The sequence below is a fragment of the Rissa tridactyla genome, chromosome 1 (assembly GCF_028500815.1).
Source record: "Rissa tridactyla isolate bRisTri1 chromosome 1, bRisTri1.patW.cur.20221130, whole genome shotgun sequence".
NCBI lineage: Eukaryota > Metazoa > Chordata > Aves > Charadriiformes > Laridae > Rissa > Rissa tridactyla.
This window is the reverse complement of record NC_071466.1, coordinates 24,573,143-24,596,305: the sequence shown is the minus strand read 5'-3', so window position 1 is coordinate 24,596,305 and position 23,163 is coordinate 24,573,143. Positions and strand designations below refer to the sequence as shown.

Sequence of the window (23,163 nt, the reverse complement as noted above, 5' to 3'; positions counted from 1 at the left end):
AATTTTTACTGCATGTTTGTTCCAGAATAATTGCACTTCTGGTCTGGAGCTTGACTAGGAAAACAGATGAAAGCTGTTTCCTTGCACTTAATGCTCTTAAGAGTTCTGTTGTTTGATCTCCTTTGCAGTTACACAACACAAAATCAATGAGAGAGAACAGCAAGTATCCAGTAGTGCTCTTGGCTCTTGTTTTTCTGAAGGGGAAAATACGCACTCACAAGGTTGAGTGGTCCTCTCTGTTGTGGCAAGTTTCTTCAGGCTGAGTAACCTAATATAGTATTATAATCATGTAGTCTTGCATAATGTATAGTCTTACATATTTCACTTCCTAAATTTATGTCCTTCTCACAAAGTAAACACTAGCAAGCTGGCATATTTCTGCTGTCTGAATTAGTGTCAACTGAAATAAAAGAAAATCAATTAATTAGCCTTACACTTACAAGTTCAGCTTAATGCCTCCAAAGTATGAATTCTCAATGTGCAACACTTGCCTTGGGCAAGAGACACTGCTGTTGAAAGTATTTTAGTTTGTTAATTACGTTAGCTTTATTGGCTAGCCACTAACATTGCAAAGATTTTTTTTTTTTGAATACTGGACTACATTGTAAGACGAATGGGTAATGTTGCCCTCCAGTGGCTAACGTTTAGAGGATACAGAGCCTGTTTGCACTAGCAACAAAGAATCAATCATTCAGAAAGTCTGGGATTTAGGAGTAGGATGTTAGTGTAGACCTATAGTCTTCTTTAAAAAGACAAATAATGGTGATGTGTGAGAACTTAAGTGTTCAATATATTAAGGTTGTATTAGGACTGAAGTTTTTTCCCCTTAAGCTGTAGCTAAGAAGGACATAATTTTGAGTGTCTTTCCTCTGTTCAGTGAAAGACTTTTTTTTTGCCACTGTCTAATCAGATCAGTTTGCTATGTGGTCTTAGTTGTGTACAGAAATTGGAAATAGGGTCTGGATTTGGCTTTACAGTAGTTTGCTTCTCAATGTTAACTTTGAGTGGACTTTTCAAATAACCCTAAAATAACACTTACTAGATTCTTATGAAACAAGTTGCCTTATTTTTCTCTAGAGCCACCCGTTCTAGCTTGTAAATCCATGTGTTACTTCATAAACTGATATTCTTATCTGCTATATTTACAGCTGAAGTAATGTGTAGTCTCTCCGTGGTTCAGAATGGAAAGGGAAAGCAATAAATCTGTCTCCAACAACTCTGGTAATATTCTGAGGCTTGACGGGGGAAACGGCTGGCTCTTTTGCTTTATATTTTGTCTTTCCCTTCGTGCAAAGCCAAACGATGCTTCATAGCTAAACGCTGCGGACACGAGTGTGATGGGCCGAGGCCGGACAGGGATGCGCTGCCCCGTGCGTGGGGATTTGGGCTCGGGTGGCGCCACGGAACCGGAGGGACCCGGAGCCCCGCGGCTATTGCTGGCCGCTGCTGCGGAGCTCGGAGGCTGGGAGCGCCGGCCCCCCCAACCACCGGCCGGCGGGGACCGTTTCGCGCCGGTACCGACCCGGCACGGGCGGACCCGGGGCGGGCTCGGCGCCGCCGGAGGCGGTGCGGGGTCTGCGCCCCTCCCCGCGGCGCTGGGGCGGGGCGGGGGGCGCGGGCCCCGGCGCTCTCCCCGCTGCCAGCTGGCTCCGGGCGGGCCCCGCCGCCCCCTCCCCGGCCCATCCGTTATTTATCGGTCTCCGCCGTGGTAAACACCGGCGAGGGCGCGCCCGCAGCCGCCGCTTCGCCGCCCGCCCCCAGCCCTGCCCCGTGGCCCGGCCCTGCCGGGAGCTGCAGCGGCCCCGGCAGCTGCCGGCCCGGCTCCGGCGGGCGCAGCCCCTCGCTGACCGCCTCCTCTCTGCGCTCTCCCCGCAGGACCTGTCTGTTCCCCCTCGGGCTATAAGAAGGCGGATGATGAGATGTCCGGAGCCACGTCCTCGGCGGATCTGGACGAGGCACCAGCCCGCACCATTTACTTGAACCAGCCCCAGCAGAGCAAGTTCCGCGACAACTGGGTCAGGTACGGAGCGATCCCCGCTTGTCCCCTTCCCGGCGGCAGCATGCACACCCCGCAGCCCTGGGCAGGGAGGGCTCTGGCCCCTCTCCCCGCCTCCTGCCCCTGCCCAGACCTGGTTTCGACACAGCGGGTTCTGCCGCTGCCGAGGCAGCGGGGTTCGTGGGCCAGAGCGGGTGCCGGGGTCCGGGCAGCAGTACCGGGGAGAGGCAGCAAGGAGGGATCCAGCAGCAGCGAGGGATGAGCTGCTTCTATCAACAGTAGTGAGAGTGGGGAGCTCATGGAGCTGCCTGGGTGCATCACATAAAAAGGTCTTCACTTGCATCTCTAGTAGGGCCACTGAATTTTGGAATAATGGGACCTAGTCAGTATTCTTGGACACAAGAATTGTATGTAATAAGAACAAGAAATATATATAACATTCCTGGACCCATGAAAACCTATTGTGATATTTGAGTAGAATTGGCTTTGTAAACTGCATGGAGTGTTCTCTTGAAAAGTAGCAGCATCCAGTTTACTAGACAACGTAGGGGGAAGACGAAGAAAAAAAAGAAAAAAAAAAAACAACAAAAAAAGGTATAGAATAGGAAGGAATAAAAGAAAAAATAAATCTAACAGGACAGGAATAACTGAATAACTATAGAGTTTACAGACTCGCATCCCCATGCATGCAAGGCTATGGGTCCACTTGTCTTTACTTGAAGACCAAAGGGAATTTTCTTTGGCGTTTGGAGCCTTTTATTACAGGCATGTGTGTTTAAGACTTCTGTTGGTATGATTAATGCTGTTATTGCAGTTTAGAAACACAAATAATGTGCAATGAAACATGAAGTATAAGGATGCATAACATAAGCAAGTTGTGGCAGTGCTTGCCATGCTTGCCCTGGGTTAGCTAGGTGAACAGATGGCTCCTGTCATGACTAAGGAGGAGTGTTATTTAGCAGGCTTCTGTCTGTTAATGCAGATGTTTGGGTTATTGTTCAAAGAATGGTTTACACAATGAGTGCCTTTGTGAAAAGAGAGGAACTTTATATCCTGCTGAAATGATGATTTCCATTAGTTGGTTTATTGTGTGTATTATCAAGGGCAATTCTAAGAATATCCTCTGGAAGGATGCTGGTGTGCGGCAACTTATTTATACAGGATTTTCTCTTCAACTTTGACTTATTGTATACTTGTCTAGGAAAGCCTATGGTTTAGGAGCAGTGTTAAAGTGACAGATTTTCTTAGTGTCTTTCTTTCTGTATGTGGGCAGCAACATTGAATGTTTTCTCACTTTATTTTTATTTTTATTTTTCCTTGACTGATTATGAGCTGAGATTGACTGTTTTCTATGGATAGACTACTTGTGCTTTTCCTGCTTTACAGAAAGAAAAGCAGGGAATGGAGGGTTGGCAGAGTCTGTAGTTTAGGTTTTCCTGAACGGTTTCTGTTCTGATCTTGCTTAATTTTATAAAAAAAAATAAATGTGTGTGACTCAGTGACCAAGAATTTGTTCCTGATAGTCCTGTTAACAACACCTGAGCAAGCTGTTGTCAGGAAGCCACTTCCTGATAACTGTAAGCTTTTCAATAGTTTTCTTGCAGCTTTGCCTCCTGACAAAGGCAACTTGAGTCACAAGGAATACTGGTGTGTGAGGGACGGGACAAAATGCAGGTAGGGTGGTGGGAAAGTAGAGGTGTTTGCATTACCTGTTTAGGAATATTAGCTCCTTGGTGTTATTTGGAAAATAAATTCACTTTTCATAATAACTCGTTCCTGCTCAGTAGGAAAGCTTTGATCCCTTTGCCTTTTAAAAGGGTGACAGGCTTTGGCCGAGTGCTCTCCATCCTCTGGGTTAGCTTTCTTCCCTCAGCCCGGTGGGAATGAAGGCAAAGGTGGCTTGGGCTTGTAACATCTGAGTAATGGTGCTTTGTATGGAGTATAAGTGGTGGTTTATTTACTCGCTTGCTTGTGTATATTAGAGTTGCTCTTGAGGAACTGCAATTTTGTATTGTCCTTGGACTTCCTTACTGTGTCCAGCTTCTGCTGTTGGATCTGAAGGCTTTTTGTCTCCATAGGAAGCATGAGTGTACCACAACACAAGGCGCTGTGTAGGCAGATAAGACCCTGTACACGAGTGCTTATGGAAAATTAAACTGAAGGAGATAATAAAACAGTTTGTAAATCATGTGACTTCTGACCATCACTCCCTTGGTAGTCATCAAGGATCCTCTGAAAAACAGTGGGAATTTGTGGATGTTCATAGGAAGCTTTACAATAATGGATAGTGTGGAATAGCTTGCTCAAAACTAAGCAAAGTACAGCAAGAAATGGAGGTGCAGAAGGTGGGGGAAGGTAGGTCAGTAGTATGGCTTTTTGTTTAAGATGTTCTAAGCATCTTGAGGTCTTTAATTCTTTTAATTACTATTAAAAGTTATTTCCCATGTTTGTGTGTGGGAGCAAAAGGAAAAAGTACCAACGTTGTTGTTGTTTTAATTTTGGACAAGCTAAGCAAAACTAATAGCTTCCTAATACGCTTCTATATAGCATATACTGCTGTTCCAAAAGCTAAGTGGATGGCAGGATGGGGTGAGGCACTTACACTTCCAAAAGTCTTGAAGTGTGAGGATGTGGAAGGACGAACAGTTTTCTGCTTGTGATTGGTCTTCTTTTTTTTTCACTTCCCCAAGTTTTCTGGTATAAATGAGATTATGAGAATTTATAGAGCAATGGCTAAATTTTTTTGTGCTCTTCAAACTTTGTCACAAACTGTTTCAAAACCTAGTGCTGTAAAACTGCGTGAAGTGGGCTGGGTTTAGCTGGGTCCTTTACGTGTGCGGCTGTCACCATTCTCTATTACACTGCTGCAGCAGTGATTCCTTCTGTAGGAACATAACAGCTTCTAATGCAGGTAGAAGAGATTTCATCCTTATGGTGTTCAGTTTTAAAAACTCTGTATATGTATCTCTTCAGACCTTCTAATGAAAGGTAAATAATGCTCCACTTTCAGCTGAAGAATTTTAGAAGCTTTGAAATATATAAAAAATGGAACAAATATAACTTTGTCCAGCACAGCTGTAGCTGTGGTATTAAGTATGTTTGCTTTTATGAAAGCTAACTAGTACCTGGTTTTGACTTGTTCAGTGTATATATAACTTAAATATTTATCTGTTTATTAATAGGAGTGTTTCTGTATTTAATATTAAACTCTGGTAAGAAATCTATGTTCTGAAAACTTCCAGCTGTTGTGTACACAGCTCTATGCCACCTAAAGGCAATAATTTTAACCTTCTACTCTCAGGCATTCTACACTTAGGGATTGAAGTCAACTAACAGCCTTCATAAACCTAAGATATCTCTGTCTACAGACAGTGTGAGATAGTAGCCAGCCTTCTACCGAAACCCCAGACAGCATTTTTTCACCTTTCCTTCCAATAAGCTGTGGGAAAAGGCTTTCCTTGCCCTTCTTGAAAATACTGGTTTTTTTTTTCCTTCTAATTCAGGTGTGAAACACAAAATGGTAGTGGATCATTAACGTTTCCAACCTTTAACTCTTCTGCTGTTTGCTCACACTGAATCAAGCCATCATGGTAGTTTGTACACTCACTATGCAGATGATCAGCACAGTGTGAAAATAAATGTTTAGCAGAAGTGACGCTTGTCTGGTGGTTCTGACTTGAAATGTGTTTTTTGCTATGTAGGTCTCCCTGATTGCTTAAACCATTGCTTTTTTACTAAGTTTGAGTAATAATGTGATTACCTGAATGGTGCAGGAGGTGATGCAAAGTCTTCGTCTTATGGTTTGAAAAGAAACTTGCTTATTGCCTTGTAAAAACACGGGGATACAGATGGGATGTGATGATAGCAGTTTGAATGTTGTGTCAATACTTCTGAGAACCAAACTAATGGCACAAACAATTTTCCTAATATCTACTTAGTGGCAGGTGAAGACTGATTTATCTTGCTTAAAGTGAGAATATTCTACAGATCTTGCTTTCATGTAAATACAATTCCTTGATGTTATTTTTTTAATACAGGAATTGACTCGTACTGGATGTATAACACTACTGCACTGAAAAATTCTTACAGTGCATGCAGTAAATGTGATCAGTTAAGTGATTGAGGCCTTCACTTGTTGTGTATATGTTAATGTTGATGTAAAAGTAGTTGGAACTTCTGGTTTCTTGATCCGGAAAGCATGAAAGTGCTGAAAGAACTTTAAAAGGACACTTACAATTGTCTCCAAACTTTCCTTATATGTTGCTGTTGCTCTATGTAATACTCTTACGTTCAAGGCCTGGTAATGCATCCTGATGCAAATCTGATTTACATCTGAATTAGGACTCCCAAATTCAACCTCTGTATGTGGCTTGAGGATGTGGTTGGGGCAGAGGAGCAGTCAAGAAGGGAAAAATTCTGCTCATATGCTTTTCAACAAGAATTATGTATTCAAGATCCATTAAAACTTTCTTATCAGAACAGGACTTGGTAGCTTGATCGATTAGGGAGGTCCCAAAAGATGCATTCCAATATCAACAAAATTCAGTGTTAAAAATCTTGTATTTCATACGGGTAAAAGCTATATTGTGTTAGAAAAGATGATGAGTAAGAAGCTTTCAGTTCCCACTTCTAATCTGTACAAGGTCTTAAAACTCAAGCAAACTGAGAAGGAATTTCTTACTTAATAAGGCAGAAGCACCACCACTAGGAATTTAGGACTGAAGACTGTAACAAGGCTTCTAGTCTCACCACAAGTCCACTGTTAAAAAGTCCCTTGTTTACTTGTAGTCCTTGACTGTCCCATGAAGGTCTGCAGGATGCTTGCTGGTGCCAAGGTTGTAGGTGCAATCTGGATTCTTCTTTAATTTCAGCTGTATGTTGCAAATGAAAGCAAAAAGCATTGCTTTCTTGGCTTGTAAAAAGGTGCTGTAGAAGCTACTTGTGATTTAGAGCAGTTGGTGCTTTTTTGAATGTGTGAGGAGGGTCTCACTGATGCTTAGTGGGTCCCTGCTGCTGAAATATGAGTTGGTGGTATCAATAGCCAGTTAGTATTGACCCTTGTAAGATGATGTCATGGTTTCAGCTGGGGTGGAGTTTATTTTCTTGCTGGCAGCTGGTATAGTGCTGTGTTTTGGATTTGGGATGAGAATGGTGGTGATAGCACGCACCTGTGTGTTTGGTTGTTGATAAGCAGCCAGGGCCTTTTCTGCTCCTCACATCACGCTGCCAGTGAGTAGGCTGGGAGGGCACAAAAAGTTGGGAGGAGACATAGCTGGGACAGCTGACCCCAACTGACCAAAGGGATATTACATACTATGTGATATGCTCAGTACATAAAGCTGAGGGAAGAAGGAGCAAGGGGAGGATATTCGGAGTTACGGTGTTTTTCTTCCAAAGTAACTGTTACATGTGATGGAGCCCTGCTTTCCTGGGGATGGATGAACACCTGCCTGCTGATGGGAAGCAGTGAATGAATTCCTTGTTTTACTTTGCTTACACGCTTTACCTATTAAACTCTCTTTACCTCAACCCATGAGTTTTCCTTATTTTCCCAGTTCTCCTCTTCATCCCACTGGGGAGGGGGAGAAGTGAGTGAGCAGCTGTGTGGTCCTAGTTGCCAGCTGGGGTTAAAGCACAATGCAGGAATATCCCAAGTAGTTTTCACTATGATCTAACATTGAAAATGTGAATAGTAGTCTATGTGCAAGTGCATTTATCTGCACTTCTGCTGTACACTAGCATTCATCTTGCACTAAAATGTACCTTTGTTTAGGTAAAACTGCCCTTACTTGTGTTCAGCTCTGCTCTTTGTAGAGTTCAGACATGGTAGCTGTTTATACTAGTGTTAGTATTGCATTTGGAAATCTCTTCTGTTGTCATGTGAACAGATCACTTGCCTGACTGCAGAAAAGCATTTTGGAATTCTTCAAAGAAGGGATGTATTATTATATTCTGAATGGTGCAAGTGTAACCATGTATTAAACTAATCCCCTGCTAACTCTTTTCAGTTCTAGGTAGATCCTGTTCTTAACTGAAAAGAAATACTCAATGTTATGTGTTTCTTGTAAATCAGCAAATACTTACTTTTCCTGCAGTGCAGCTGTTGCTGATACCGTAATCTATCACAATGGAAAAGGCTTGATTGAAGCTATAGAAGTATTGCTTTAGCCATTAAAACTCACGAAAAGTAACTCATATTGTATGCCTGGTGTTGATGTTGCATTTCCAGATTATGCCAATGTATGAAGTTGCTGCACCTTTTGCCTTAGTAGGCTACTCCTAGGGCCAGAGCCCCTGCGCAGTTGAACTCTGTAATTTTGCCTAGATGAAATGTCTGAATGAAAAAAGAACATGTGAGAGAGTTCTAATGCCCTTCCACCTGCTGCATGCTGAGCTCTCGGGCATCCTGAAATTGTTGTGTGGTTTTTTTTGGCATCATGACGGATTTCATACATCATTAGTAGCAACACAGCAGGGAAATTAAACTGGGTCTTCTCTGTCTTTTTAGACAAAATCTCTGTTTAAATGACTTTCAGACACTACAGCCAAAGCTTAAATGCAGTCTGACTTCATGCAAACAAAGCTGCTTTCCCACATATTTGTTGAATAAATATTGGCCCATATTCAGCAGTGTGTATTCCCCTGTGACTCTGCATTTCTACTTAATCTGCCACTGTTGGTGATCTCCATACAGAGAAATATGTGAACAGGAAGAGACTAAATGTTTTTGGTGATTCTTTGTGTACTTTGAGTGAGGGTGGAGTCTAAGCAGGTGTCTTTCAGGACTTGGAGGTGGCATGTAGAATAAATCACGTTTTCTGAAGTATCTTGCTGTTTATAGTTGTGTGTATAGTCTTCTGCTCAGTGCTTCAACGCTGTCTGACTGCTGGTGGCCTGTAGAAAAGGGTAGAAGTGTAAGAAATTCTCTTACGCTGACCTCAGTAGAGCTTAAAAACTGTAACAACAGCTTTCTGTATAGTTTCTGTGGACTGTGAAGACACTTGCTCAGTTTTGAGAGAAATGTAAGTGTTCATTTCTCCAAACACCCCCCTGCTTGTTACTAGAACAATAGCTGCTTAAATTGTGGTGAAACTTGGATTAAATAATGGCTTTAAAATTGAAGTTAGCTAGCTGTCTAAAAGATGGAGTGCTAACTTACATGCCTTGTTTTGATATTTTTTTTTCAGCCATCTTCAAATCAATACTGCGTGTTTACTGTAAAGCTTATTTTGGGTTTGCATAGTAACTAAATGTGGAACTAAACTTCCTTTATTTGACAGTAGTATTTCTGGGTTAACTGTTCCAGTCAGCTCTATTTTATCGAGTTGTACTTGCCAGCGGGGCTACTGAAAAGCAAAGGCATATTTCTATAGGGATGACCTGACAATATTGGAGCGTGCTGAAACAATATCATGCCTACAGAGCTTTTAGTGCTGTTTCTAAACAGTCTTTGTCTAATGTGTTTGTTACTGAAAAATAGCCAGGAGTCTGTTCCCCTTTCTGTAGGGATTGCATGAATAGAGAACAAATGGAAAGGCGTTTTCTGTTTGCATGCATTAGGAAAAGGCTCCAGGGTACAGGATTTGGAAGCAAAAATGCTATCACTTCTATTAAATGTGACCATGGGTCTTGTTTTTAGGTTAAACTGAGTGTAAGCAGTTGTGCTAATGCCTGCTCTGTATTAAGACTCCCATGAGCACTACTGTAGGAGGCCTTTCTAGTGGAAGTAATACTGGCTTTGGCAACATCAATTACACTAGTTTTTGTAGTCTTTCATTGCCTATGTATGGCAAAAGTCTTGCTGATACTGGGGTAATTTGGCACAAGATACTGTAGGTTAGGAATTCTGAAAAATCACACAGTTAGGAGCTGATCTTAATGAACTGGAGAGTGATAAGATTGTCGTGCTTCAGCGGACAACAGTTCATAATGTGTTTTCATGTATTTTTGTCTTAACAATGGTCTAAACAAAGCACTCTAAGATAAGCTTGCTGCAGATACAGCTTCTGAGGAAGTGCAGATAGTTTATCTAAGCTGGGTTTGTCAACCTGAATATCTTGCTCCTGAAATGGAACTTGTGCATTAGGGTAGATAGCACTACTTGCCAGCAGAAGCAATGATAATCAATGAATATTGCACTTATCACCCTGCCTCTTTATTAGGCTTTGGTGTGGGAGGCAACACTAATGATGTGCATTACTATAAAGTAGTGATGTAAGAATATCTTTGAGATGTGTCTGCTAATTTAGATTTTCCCTTGTGTAAAACACTCTTAAATCTCATTGGCTAGTTGTCTGCCTGACAGCTTGTCTGCTTATCTCTTTTTTTTTTTTTCTTCAGAAAAGTTTCAGTGTCTTATTACAGCAGACCCAAACCATTATGGCCCACAAAACCGAAGTCCTTGTGGAACTTGACCTGAAGGGGAGTCTGTGGGCTGGCGTGATATGTCCTGACTCTTAAACCTGTATGAAACAATCTTTTTCTCCCCAAATCATGTGATTTGAGAAAAGACAACTCAGATGCTAAGATGTGATGAGTTCTTCCTGTTCTTCCCCTCCTTTGTGTAAAAACAAAAAAAAAAAACCAAAAAAACCCACAACAACCAAAAAACCCCCCTAAAAAACCAAAAACAAACAACAAAAAAACCCCCCAAAAAAACCCAAAAAACCAAAAACAAACCAAAAAAACCCCAAACCTTGCAAACAAGTCTTCCTTTAGTTGCTTCTGGTGGGAGCCTGTCCTGTGAAGGAAAGAATCCTTGCACTAAGGGAGATGAGGGGAAGCGGTGAGGTCCTTGAGATGAAAACTGCCCCACTCGTAAGAGTTTCACTAGTTTCTGGGCACTGCAATTTTAAGGCAATGTAAGCATTTTCTGTATGCTGCCAAAGCTCAGATAGATTAGTACATCTGACTACTCCCAATCAGTTTCACTGTCCATGTGGATAATTTAGGACAACAGATTTATCCCTCTTACAGTATTACAACAGCTTTGTTGGAAAAATCTTTTGGTATTTGGTGTTTCAGTGGCTAGGCAGAATAATGTCCTTTAAACAAAGTTATTACCTGTTTTGTCTTCTGATGATATATGAACTTGTATGTGCAAGATGTCATTGTAACTATAGAGAAGCTGTAGGGGAGTGCAGGAAAAAATGGAAACAGAACAGGCACTTGGATTATGGGCAGTGATTGCTCTAGAGCTGGGTGACAGACGTTCTAATGTGATGGCTCTTGGTTCTTGGTCTTGCTCTGGTCAGGTGTTTCCGCTTTTAAAAAATAGTATCTTGTAGGATTCAAGTCATGTACTTTTTACAGTGCATGAGCAAGTCTAGCTCCTCTTGTACTCCTCTTCTGACCAAAGCTCAGTCTGTCTCAAAATGTGGAGTATTTAAGTGTCACATGCCCTCAGAAGTGTACAGGCCATACATAGAGCAGTGAAACCCTTGCCGGCTAAAGTCCTCCTCTGCAGGAGCTGTAGTTTCAAGGATTCATCTGACAGTAAAGCTTTTGATTAGACTGGGGGCTTACTCTGCTTCAGGTGGAAACTGCTGCCTGCTGGAATAAACCAACATTGGTTGTTTAGGGCCTAGTTTCCAGTCATCCAGTAATAGCTGCATAGGCATATAAGTAATTGATCCTTAAAAATCTTCATGATGTGTTCCTTCAAGAATTTGTAATTGATTGATTTTTGTGTGTCTGTAGCGAGTTTCATCATCAAAATACACCATCTTCCATGTCTTTCAAGGAGGTAGATGATCTTCCAGTGTCAAAGCGTGCAACTGCTAAAAAGGTTGTTCATGATGCCTGGAACTGTAGCAATCTAGCTAGTATTCTGCATGGCAGCATTGTTTGTTGGTGAGATGCTCCTATTAATGACCTTTCTCTGTACCTGGTATAATAATTGCCTGTTGTTTTTTTTTTTTGCATTCATGTAGTTTAAATATCACTTGAAACGTGTAAAGCTTGCTTCTGTGCCCCCTGCAACAGTGGTGACTGTCTGGAGGTAGCTTGTGCTCATTCTGATTCTGTGCTTGAGAGCTATAGCAGAACCTCTGAAACTAATGTCAATCTTGCCATTAAAAGAAGGATCATGTGCCTGCAGGACCTTAGTATGCACACACACAGATACACTGAAGACAATATTTGAGCGCTTAATTCAAGCAGATAATCTTGGATATTTTTTTCTGTTACAGGGCATCTGATCTTTTGTACATATTAATGGAAACAAAGCCTGCTTGGTGAAAGAATAGTTCCAAGTCTTAATGTTCACTTTAATTACCTAGCCCCTCTGCTGCAGTTCAGATGTCTGTGCCTGGCTTTCTTACTAATTGTTCCTGCAAATTGATGTGTGTTAAAAGCACTAACATCAAGCAGTACTCATTCTTCACCTTTCAGATTTGAGTGTTTCAAGTATGTGAACTGTGGAATGGACAGTTGTGGGTAAAAGCTGCCTGGGAAAGGACAGTTTATTGTACTTGTCACCCCTGTAAATGAGACCGCATGTGTCTCAAGGAGGTCCTGTTTTCTTTATCATGATTAGCCTGAAGGTGATGCTCATCTCAGAGTTGTCTAAGTTCTCACGGAAGGTGTTGGATGTGCTTTAGATGTCTGACTGTGAAAATGTAGAGCTGTATTCAGCTGCACGTTGCTAGCACACATACACTTCTCAGGGAAGTAACTCTGTCTCTATTATTGGCAGCCTTTGCTTCTTCAAGTAGAGTAAAACTTGACTTTATGAAAAAGTTCTGGGGAAACAGGGGAAAATGGCACCTTATGGGAGTTGTCATGCAAAAATTTCAGGTTAATAAATGGAGGAACTGTACTGGAAAACTACGACTGAGTTTCTCAGTGCAGCGTTTGGTACTTTTCATTGGAGTGTTAGCAAAATAATTAATTAAACCTTGGTACTTTTAGTAGCAGGGTACTAAGTTATGTGAATGACACCAATTTTTTTCAAATTATACAGAGACTGGTTTCAGAGAAATCTCTGCATTGCCGTAGAAGCTGGGGCCAGACTCTCAGTGGTAGTGATGTGTATCCAAACTCATTTAACAGGGTTTGGTGGTGTTCCTCCTGCCTTGCACGGTGGTGTGTAACTTGAAACATGACTTAAATGAATTAAGTTGCAGATGTAGAGGAAGCATCTCTTCTAATGTTTGCACACCTGTTTAAACATCAAACTTGTATAGTTAAGCAAGGTTTACACAGTTAACAGCTGTTGCTTTAGGAAAAAACAGTTGTTTGGTTTCCTGCATGTGCTCCCCTCCTCCCCCTGCCACAGCCTGTTCTGTGAGCTGCAGACCTGGTGTTCTTGGAGTGGGGTACCAGGCACTTCTTTGAAGATGAGATGGCTCTGACTGGGGCTGGTCAGAGGGCTAACCTTTGCAGGTATTTATCTTCAGTGACTAAGATTGTGCTATGAATGAGCTGACTGATTTCTACTTGTTCACCTGTAGATTTTAACTTCTTTCTGAGCTTTTATCCTGAAGTCATCTACAATGCATCTATCTGTTGGGAGGGGGCACAAAGTTTGGTTTTTTTTGGTTTATAAATATTGTATTTGTCCTTTAGAGAGCTGTTCTTCAGAGCCAAATTAATCAAATACTCCTGCCCAGTTTACAGTATTAGTTAGCTTTTCACAAAATGCTTTCTTTTTGAATAATAACATGCACCTTCTTTTTATATATACACATGATTACTCTTCTGGGCCTGTGTGGTAACAGCTGAATGTGCCCCTTTCTAATTAGAATGGTAGCTATTTTCTGTAGGCATCTGTCATGTTACTTAAGCAATGGATGGAGTGGCTTAATATGTATGAAACACACTTAAAAGAGCCTTGTTATGTTGGCATTAACACAATCATTAGAATAAGAATATTGTTTGCACCAGTTAGCTGTAAAGTTGGTAAATGGTAGAATGTTGTTTAACAAATGTTTCAGCTTGATTGCCATAAGACAAATTCTTGCTCTAATATAGTCATAGCAGTGTGGTATCCAAGGGAATAGTATTTTGATATAAAAATTTGCCAGCTCTTGATATTTAATTAGTATTGCTTGGGGAATTCACTTGTAGCGTAGGTCTAAACTATAACTTGATTAACCCATATTTTTAAAATCACAAGGTACTTCTGAGACATGTATGTTTAATTATGTTCTTTATTATAGGAAGGTTATTACATGTGGGACCAAGCAAATGTGGCTTAAAACAAAAAATACTTACCGTTGTAAGAAACAGATAGCACTTAAGAAATAATTTCTTTTCACATATACAATAAGTCATGTACTACGTTACATGCTGTAAACCCAGATGCATGTTTTCACTCAGTTGGCTTAATTGGTGTACTTCATGTTGAAGTATGACCCCCTGCAACTTCTGTAAAGTATCACATTGATTACTTTAATACACAATTCTGTTGAGCAGCAGTAGCAATAGGAAGTCTATAGGCTGTAGTGCTAGAAATGCTGTCATGCTGCCTCTTTCGTTAAAGTAATAACTGATTTGCATCAAACCTAGTAGGGGTTAGCAACTGCTTGTATGGGAAACCAGGTGAAATTTAAATATAACTACCAGAGGCTAATAAGATGGGATCTTAATAGTTGTTAAATTGATCATTTTGTTCAACTTGCAGCACTGTTATACGAAGCTCTATTCTGCACCTTAGAGTAGAATCACTGTGCCATGCTGTCCCTTGTTACTGTTTGATTCTGGAAAATGCAGCAGTATATCACTAAATGGGGAAGAAAAGTTATTAAAGCAAAAACATGGTCTTGGAGAATGCAGTTCTCTAATCCTGTGCATACAAAGATAAGAGAACCCCACTGAACTTAACTGCTTGTGGATCAAGGTTGTAGTAAGAGTTTTATGCATAGCAGTCAATTGTGAAAGGCAGACTATGTAGATAAAGCATTTGATTTGTATTAGTCCTTTGTGATTTGTGAATAGCAATGACATGGATTTCAATTGATCTGGAATGCTTATTGGTGGGAGAGAAGAAAAGAAGCATTTCACATAAAGGACTAGCCTTCATGGAAAGGTGCTCTTGACACTTCCAGGAAACTTCAATAAAACAGTATCTTGTCTGTGCTTGAGTGTTGTGTTTTTAGTGCTTCAGGAAACAATTTTTCTTGTTTCTTGAAAGGAGTATCTTGGGGTTTTCAGTTCCTTGGAAACCGAAGCTGCTTTAAAAAAAACAAACAAAACGAAAGGCACCAACTAAACAAAAAAACCCTCCTGAAAACAACAAACCACAAAAACCCAAACAAAATGATACCTCAAAACACAAACAAATACTCTTGTTACAGGTTCCCTGGCTTTTGCAGTGCTTATGTTCAGTGTCTGGGGGGACACCTGAACTACAGCTGCAAGCACTTGGCTCTTAAAGATCCAACTCATGCTGATGCCCTGTAATTAACAGTGGGGGAAGGTCCTGTGCTAATTCAGGGTGGGAAAGTAAGGCAGAGTTGCTCTCCTTCCGCTGATTTTTTTTTTTCCCTTGTATAATGGACCTCTGTATGCTACCTGATGGACTCGGTCTCTTATATAGCTCAGGCAGTGCAAGGAAACTCATCATGCTGCAGAACCAATCTCAAGAAGGTGTGTTGATGACTGGGTTGTAACTAGTAAGTTAAGAGAGCAGGGACTTGCATGTAAGAGTCTTAATCTCTTTGGTTGTTAATCACTTTTAGGCTGTTTTTGCTAACTTGACATACGGGGGTGGCTTATAGAACTCATTTAAATTGAATGGTTAAACCTTGTCATGGTGACGCTTTTCCTGAAGTTGTAGCCATCATGGTTTGATGTGAGGAAGACAAGGAAGTAACACGGATTGTTGTGACCAATGATTTAAGTGGGACTGTCAGCCTTCTGGGTCTGCATGAGACCTCACTTGTTCTGTATAGCTATTCCTAATAATGCAGGCAACTTAACTTCCTCCGTGTTCGATATTTACCTCTTCTGTGTGATCTTTCTAATGTTGGCTCTTAGAAGCCTACATGTCATAATCCCTATATGGTTTTTCAATGAAAGACTAAAAGAAAAATCTTCTAATCTGCAGCACAGCCAAGTACAGCGTGGTGACATTTCTACCTCGATTCCTGTATGAGCAGATAAGAAAAGCTGCAAATGCATTCTTCCTCTTCATTGCCTTACTGCAGGTATTGTTTTGTTGATTTGCCTTGATTATAAAACGGAACAACTTCTACTGCATTATGATTTCAGTTGGTATGCTTAACTGCAAAGAAATTCTTAGACATGTTTCAATAGTAATATTAATGAGGCGTGTACTTTATAATTGAAACTAGAAGGCAACTTGAAGACTCCTTCCAATGTAGTTGGTAAAATCAAGCTACTTTTATTCTTAATGAGGACAACCAAGAAGTAGTATCGTAAAACAAGGAGCTATTGACCATACTGAGAAAAGCACACGTGGATTCTTACAGAACTGCTGACTGTTTAGATAGTCCAGATTATCACTGCTTCTAGTTAATTACATTAGTTGAATGCTTGTCTTGTGAAGAGAGGAGAAATAGAATAAAAGGCATGTACGAAAGCTTTATATTCTACATTTATGGTAGTAGTTTCTTCAGATCTGCTGAGAAGCTTAGGCTAGTTTGCCCACTGAAATTGGATGTCAGTCAGGCACAAATCAGAAAGCTCTGTGCTCTCTCCTCTGAGAGCTTTGCATAAAGTTCTAAATCTGCTAGAAACTAATTTTAAATACAAATATAAAATCGGCATCTCTTCTCCCTCTGTTCACAGCAAATTCCAGATGTCTCTCCAACAGGAAGATATACCACCTTGGTGCCATTGCTATTTATTTTAACAGTTGCTGGCATCAAAGAAATCATAGAAGACTATGTGAGTATGATTACATGGAAGGCAGTACTAAAGACGGTGTTTCAAAAAAGCCACATAATGCCACAAAGCTGTGCATCTCAGAAGTCTATTGAGTCATTGGTGAACAGCAGCAAAATATCCTTTTGACTTTCAAAGCTCTGAACTTGACTAGAATTTCTGTAGCACACTGAGATAAATTAATCACTTTCTTTATAGATGGTGAACAAGGAAACAGTAGAAGTTAGGACACTTGTTTCTACCTCTTCAAACTTGTTTATTCATGCTTTTATTAGAAAGGTTTGGCTAGGAAGACACTGAAGAGTCCTGACAGATATATGACCTTTTTAATTGGTCTTGAAAATTGGAGGGGTGGGGGGGTTTGAAGGAACTTTAGCGTAGAGCAAATTGGTTTGGGGAAAATCTGCACTTACTTGGATAGTGTTTATAATAGAGGTCTTTCTGCTTTGCAAAGTTCTGATAAATAAAATAATTTAGAAATCATGTAAACAAACAGCACATAGAATGTATATTGCAGCTGTCTTCTAAATATACTATTCCTCACTGTTCCCTTGGTTTTCTTCTGAAAACCAGTTTTGGGGACTTAGCTTTTTTTGCTGTTGATCCAGGTTTAAGCCCTGACTTAAACCATTTGGATTTAGATGATCTTTGTGGCTTTAAAAACAAACAAACAAAAAACCATAAAGGGAAAAATGACCCAATGTATTATTTCGCAGTTTGTCATGTTTCTAGCTGTAATGGTTTTGGAATCTAATGAAGTGTAATGAAATGTTTTGTTTCCTTGCAGAAAAGGCATAAGGCAGACAGCGCAGTGAATAAAAAGAAAACAATAGGTAAGACTAAACAATCTTTAAGTTAAATACTTAAAGTGCAAATAGTGAATACCAGAACACTTACTTTTGAACAATTGTGTTGCTTAAACAATCATGATTGTGGGGAATGCATGTCTTTTTCGACTAGGTGGTTACTAGTATGTTAGGATTTTACTTTTCCAAATGTTTCAGCCTGATGCTGGTAGTGCAATGTATGTGCAGCATTATTAGAATTTTCAGGAAGTTCATGTAACTTCAAGGTTGTCCAAAGTTATACAGCTTTCAGCTCCTCCAGGAAAATGACACAATCTTCTCCCCTGCCAAACTCTACCCTGATTATTCTTTAAAAATAACCAACCCCACCCACAACAAAAAACCTGAAGCAAATGAACATGCCTCTGACCAAAAAAAACCAACCAAACAAAAAACCTCAACAAACCCTTGAAACACTAAAAGTTGGTGTGAAAGAAATTTTAAGTCATTTTCGTAAATGCTGCTGCCCTTAAAATACAGAAAGAGCTCTGGGGACTTTGTAGATTAACTTTTCTGAAGTGTCACTGAAAGAGATTTTAACACTGATATCCTCTGGATGCCTACATGTATCCCTAATGTATTGATACTACTTGGCACTGAATACCTCAAGACATCACTTTGTTTTCTTCATCTCCCTTGACTGAAAACCCGAAAACAGAAAATCTGAAGTTTATTGCTGACGGCCCTATGGTCAGTCCATGCTGCAGTTCTGGGATCTCTGTGTTCCCATGTCGGATGGCTCTGTTGCTACTCCTCTGCAGAGCATCTGCGGATGAAACAGAAAACACAGGGACTTGACTTTTGAGCAGAGGCCCTTCCTCCCAAGCACATCTAGCTTTAGTGTCAAAAAGCTAGAGAAACACATAAAGGAACATGGGGAATGGAATAACCTGACGGCTCCACGCTTCAGTTAACAGGCAAAAATGTTTGTAGGACTGTTTTCAGTGAGTTGTTTTTCCTTCATGCTTCAGAAGTTAAGTTGATCATTGAGATTGTATAGCAATGAACATCAAGAAGTATTGCTTTACCAGTTCTTCAAGGTAATTTCTCTACAAGAGTCTGGGAAGATGTTTCAAGTGTTATGAGAAAGTTTCAAGTGTCAGGTTTCATTAGTCATGAGAAATCAGCAATTAACTGTCTGTAGCACAAAAGGTCTTGTTATAGGTCATATGAAAGACTATTCTTTCAAAGGTCACATAGGCAATTCTAATTCACTTGTGGTTAAAGAACATGTGTTAACAAATACTTCAAAGGAAGCTTATCATAGTAATTGTGGAGAGACAGCCTTAAAGAAGACAAGGTATTCTTATGGAGCTAAACGGAACTCAGCACTTGAAAAATTGTTTTAGTTCAAGTTTTATTTTTTTACATTTGAATATTCTAAATACAATTTTCAAAATTATGCTTAAAATTGTATCTTCATATTTCTTAAGAGGAAGGCTAAAGAGGTTTGTTTTTGAGACTTGTGTTATACGAATGAAAAGCTAATTCATGTTCAAGGTGGGATTAAGATAAACTTAGGTTCTGTATGAGCCTTTTCGTTCTTATAGCTGAGTGAGGTATAGTCAATGCAATTCAGAAACAGTTCAGCTCACTCAGAAGTAGACATCTACTGGCTGCTTAGCTGTGTTCTGAACTTCACTGACTGCAATGACCAGGTGCTTGTTTCAGTAACATTCATGTAGGCTTTGCATTTATCTTCATGTTTAGTTTTTTTAAGCAGTAGTGTATCTTCAAAGCACACTTCCTCTATTAAATTTCCCATTGAAAAGATTGGTTTGCTTTGCAGAGTGGCTTTGGTATGTAGGAATTAAATTCCTTTTGGAGGAAATAAAATCGAAAGCTCTCTTCCAGGTGAGCACTGCACATCTCCATTAGGAGCTGGAGCGTGTTAGGCTCTGAGCACGTGTTTCATGTCTTGGACAGCTTCACATGGTCTGTATGGAGATGATGTTGAATCCAGGGACCAGATTAAATGTAATTCCAAGTGAAGCCCCTGGGCAGCATATTCCATAGATGTAGAGAGCTCAGTAATAACTCTTTTGATGTATTGATTCTCTCACTGTCAAATTATAGAACATCCCATGAGCATTTAATACTGTATGGGATGCCCTTGAATAGCAGTCAAGTGCAGGGCTAGCAAACTATTGTGCAAGACTGGTGGGAAATGCTTGCCCTGCAGGAGCCGTATTTCAAATGGCCTTATGCACCTAGGCGTGAGTGACAGCATTAAATCCTAGATCTAGAACATCAATACACTGTTTTTTTGTTTTGTCTTAGAAAGTCTTAGATAGAAGGCTTGTATCAAAACTCTGAGTGGGAGCAGTCTTTTTAGGTACTTGTTACTTTAACCAAATACCTTTTTGACAATTAATAATTCATCAGTTTTATTCTCCTGTAAATATTGTCTCTTCTATCCTTTGGAGTTCCCCTATAAAACTGGGCTTAGCAGAATAGAAGGTGCAAAATTGCAACCCCAAAGTTTCTGAACTGCTTTATGTATAATTGAAGTTTTCTCTTTAGATTGCAGGGTTATGAGCTTAAAAAGAATAGTTGCTTCAGTAATTTGCTTGGTTAATTAATTTCATTAAATTTATTTCAGTAAGCATGAAAGCTAAATTGCTTTCTTAAGAAAATTGTCTGCAAGATGAAGTTCATGGCATTTGGAGCTATGAAGGACCTCCCTTGCATATGAACATACAGCAGTGTCAACTGTTTGCTGAAACATCTCTAAAATTTTCTGGTGGAACAGAAAGCTGTTTAAAGCAAGGCCCAGGAGACGTTAAGTGCTGCAATTCCTCTCTGAGGGTTTGAGTTTTGAGTCAAGGCTGCAAGCATGTGGCTTTTTTACTTGAGGTTCTGGGCTTGGGCCTGCTCCTGTGTTCTGAACTAAGCAGAGCTCAATTCAGGCACATCTTAGAGGGAAGGAAGGGATGCAACAAAACTGTTCTTTACCTAAACTGCATGTACTTGTTTGGGTGGAAGCTCAGCAGTACAGATGCATCACAAGCAGTGCTTCTGTTGCTGCCCACCCACTTCTCGTTAGTTTACTTCACTGTGATCCATCCACTGTAACACTACATCTTGGGATTCAGTGATGTGAAATGCATGGCATGGGGACTGGAGTCAAGAGGTGGATTTCTTGCTTGATCTGGTCTGACAAATCTTGCATTCCTGTTTGGGGAGTGCCCTATCCTGAGTAGGATGGCTGAGGCTGTATTCAGCAGAGTCGTATCTTCTGTGAATGTGGTATGACTTTCAAATTATCTACGTACGTGAATTGCTGAGGAGAAAATTTATTCAAAGTAGGGGGCTGGCCTCTTCAACTTCGATCTGTTGCACACTACACTTCTTTAACATCTTTAAAAACTGGCCGCAGCTGCTTTCAGTGAAGGGTTTGAGTTTGTTTAGGTGTACTGGGTGTGCTCAGACCTGCACCGGATTTGGTTGCTCAGCAATGATTTGGCATAAATTTTTGACCTTGCTGTTTAGGGTAGGGTAGTATTAAGTACATGTAGAAGCATCCAGAGGAACAACTTGGGTGGAAAAGCATGTTTCAGAGGAGATGACCAATGAGCATATTAAGACAGCAGTATAGGAGTTGGGCACTATGGAAGCGAAGGCCTGTTTCAGTAGCCTGTTTCTTTTTTGTTTCAATGTGAGCTTTGGAATTTAGGATTCTCCTTCTGCTAAAGCTGATCTTTGCATTTCAGTAGGGCTTTGAGCCTGCTTGACAATTGAGCCTCAGCCATGTAAGGGCAGTTCATATGGTAGTGAGGATGGAGTCAAAACATAATGAATAAAATGCAAAGAAAAAGGTGAGAAGTGAAAATTCTGTGGTTATGTCATACATAGAATAAAGATGCTTCCTGATTCTGATTGACAGTGGGCCATAATGCCCTTTGTTATAAGGAAGGTCACTTCCCAAACAAGTAACAACACTGCCCATCTGTGCATTGGTATGAAATGATGCCAAGAAGAAATCAGGCCACCAACTGTTGCCTAGCAGGTGATAAAAATGATATAAATACTAAGGGCAGATTCTTTCTCATTCTTAGATGCAGATGCCTACAGCAGTGGACAAAAGTGTGGTCCCAGCTTCTGAAAAGTACTTTTCTGATGTATATGTTCCCATTCTGGTCAGCGTTCACTGTAGCTATAGTTGTTTTGAAATTTGTTCAAATCTTGGATATTTATTCTAATATAACTTTAAACTTTCTTTCAGTTCTAAGAAATGGGATGTGGCAGAACATCATGTGGAAAGAGGTAAATAAAAAGAGGGGATGGGAGGGAGTGGAAGATGACACTCAAGAATTACTTTTGCTGGAGTAAATTCAGAGGCCTAGAGTTAATGCACACTATGTGATGGTTCCCTGTGACTTGGGGTGGGAGGGATCCTTTCTGTTACAATAGTGAAAATTGCCCTGAGCAAGGCACCCGAGTACCCATCTTTAAATCCTAGTACTATGTTTCTGTCAAATGCTAATGAACTGTTATAAGTGTTCTTGCTTGGACAGTTAATAGGCCCCAGGGTGTAAACAGTATTTTGTTTTCAGTCCATATCTAGAAGAGTAACTTTCACTGCAATGCTGTACCTCCCCCAAAAGTTGAACAGAGATTTATTTTGCTAGCTGTGCTAAAAAGCTCTTAGGTTTTGAGGCTAATTAAGCAAGCTGTTTGCTCAAGTAAGGAACAAAAGCCCTGATGCTACCTCAGGCACTTGGGACCTGTGTTCTGTGAAGCCCTGTGCCAGGACCTGGTGAGCTTTGTTTCTAGAACTTGCTGAAATCCCTCAGGATGTATCAATCTAATCGTGGCTCTTGATGCCTTTCTAAGGACAAAATTATCCCTATTAACTAATAACTGAGGAAAAAATACACCCTTCTAAAACCTCTGGGAAATGAGACCTGCCTCAAGAGACCTAAAAGTATCCTGCAGAATTGTTAGGCTATAGTAGAAATGAAAGATTGCCAGGGATTCTGATGGCTAGTGCTGATGGCAGTTTATGCTGTTCCATGTCCTATTATGCTGTTCCATGCCCTATTCAGTGAGGACACTGAATTGAAAGATATTTAAAGCTGATCCCGGAATCTAGTTTTCTTGTACCCTTAAGCACTTCTTGAATTGGCCTGTGTCTGCATCTGTGTATTGTCCAGGCTTGCGTTTATTGTTGGGGAGTAACAGTTCTGCACTACCCACCTTGTTTACTTTTAAGGCAGATTTCTGATCTCTTTTTGTGCTGAAATTGGTAGGGAATTTATTTTTAGTGGGGTCAGAGTAAGACTAATGATTCTGCCTGTTCAAACATGCCATCTGTTTCAATTTTTGTAAATTAATGTGTTAAAAGTATTGTAAGCCCATTTCAGACTCTCAGCAGTGCATCGGTGCTAAGCAGTCTGAGAGTAATCAGGCAAGCCTGGCTTCCTGTTTTGAGTGTGCTCCTTGGTCCTTCTTAGAATGAAAGTCCATGTG

The 23,163-nt window shown here is 40.5% G+C and overlaps 1 protein-coding gene across 1 annotated transcript in view; it reads left to right on the top strand.

The window, feature by feature from the left end:
* Positions 1–1,601: 1,601 nt before the first annotated feature.
* The window catches only part of ATP8A2 (ATPase phospholipid transporting 8A2), a 309,064-nt gene continuing 287,502 nt past the window's right edge, over positions 1,602–23,163 (top strand). Inside the window, exons 1-6 of the mRNA XM_054188764.1 lie at positions 1,602–1,708; positions 1,876–2,020; positions 16,047–16,146; positions 16,751–16,849; positions 17,634–17,679; positions 21,917–21,957. Of these exons, the coding sequence (XP_054044739.1) occupies positions 1,920–2,020; positions 16,047–16,146; positions 16,751–16,849; positions 17,634–17,679; positions 21,917–21,957 (387 nt within the window). The 5' untranslated portion in view covers positions 1,602–1,708; positions 1,876–1,919. The remainder of the gene's footprint in view (positions 1,709–1,875; positions 2,021–16,046; positions 16,147–16,750; positions 16,850–17,633; positions 17,680–21,916; positions 21,958–23,163) is intronic.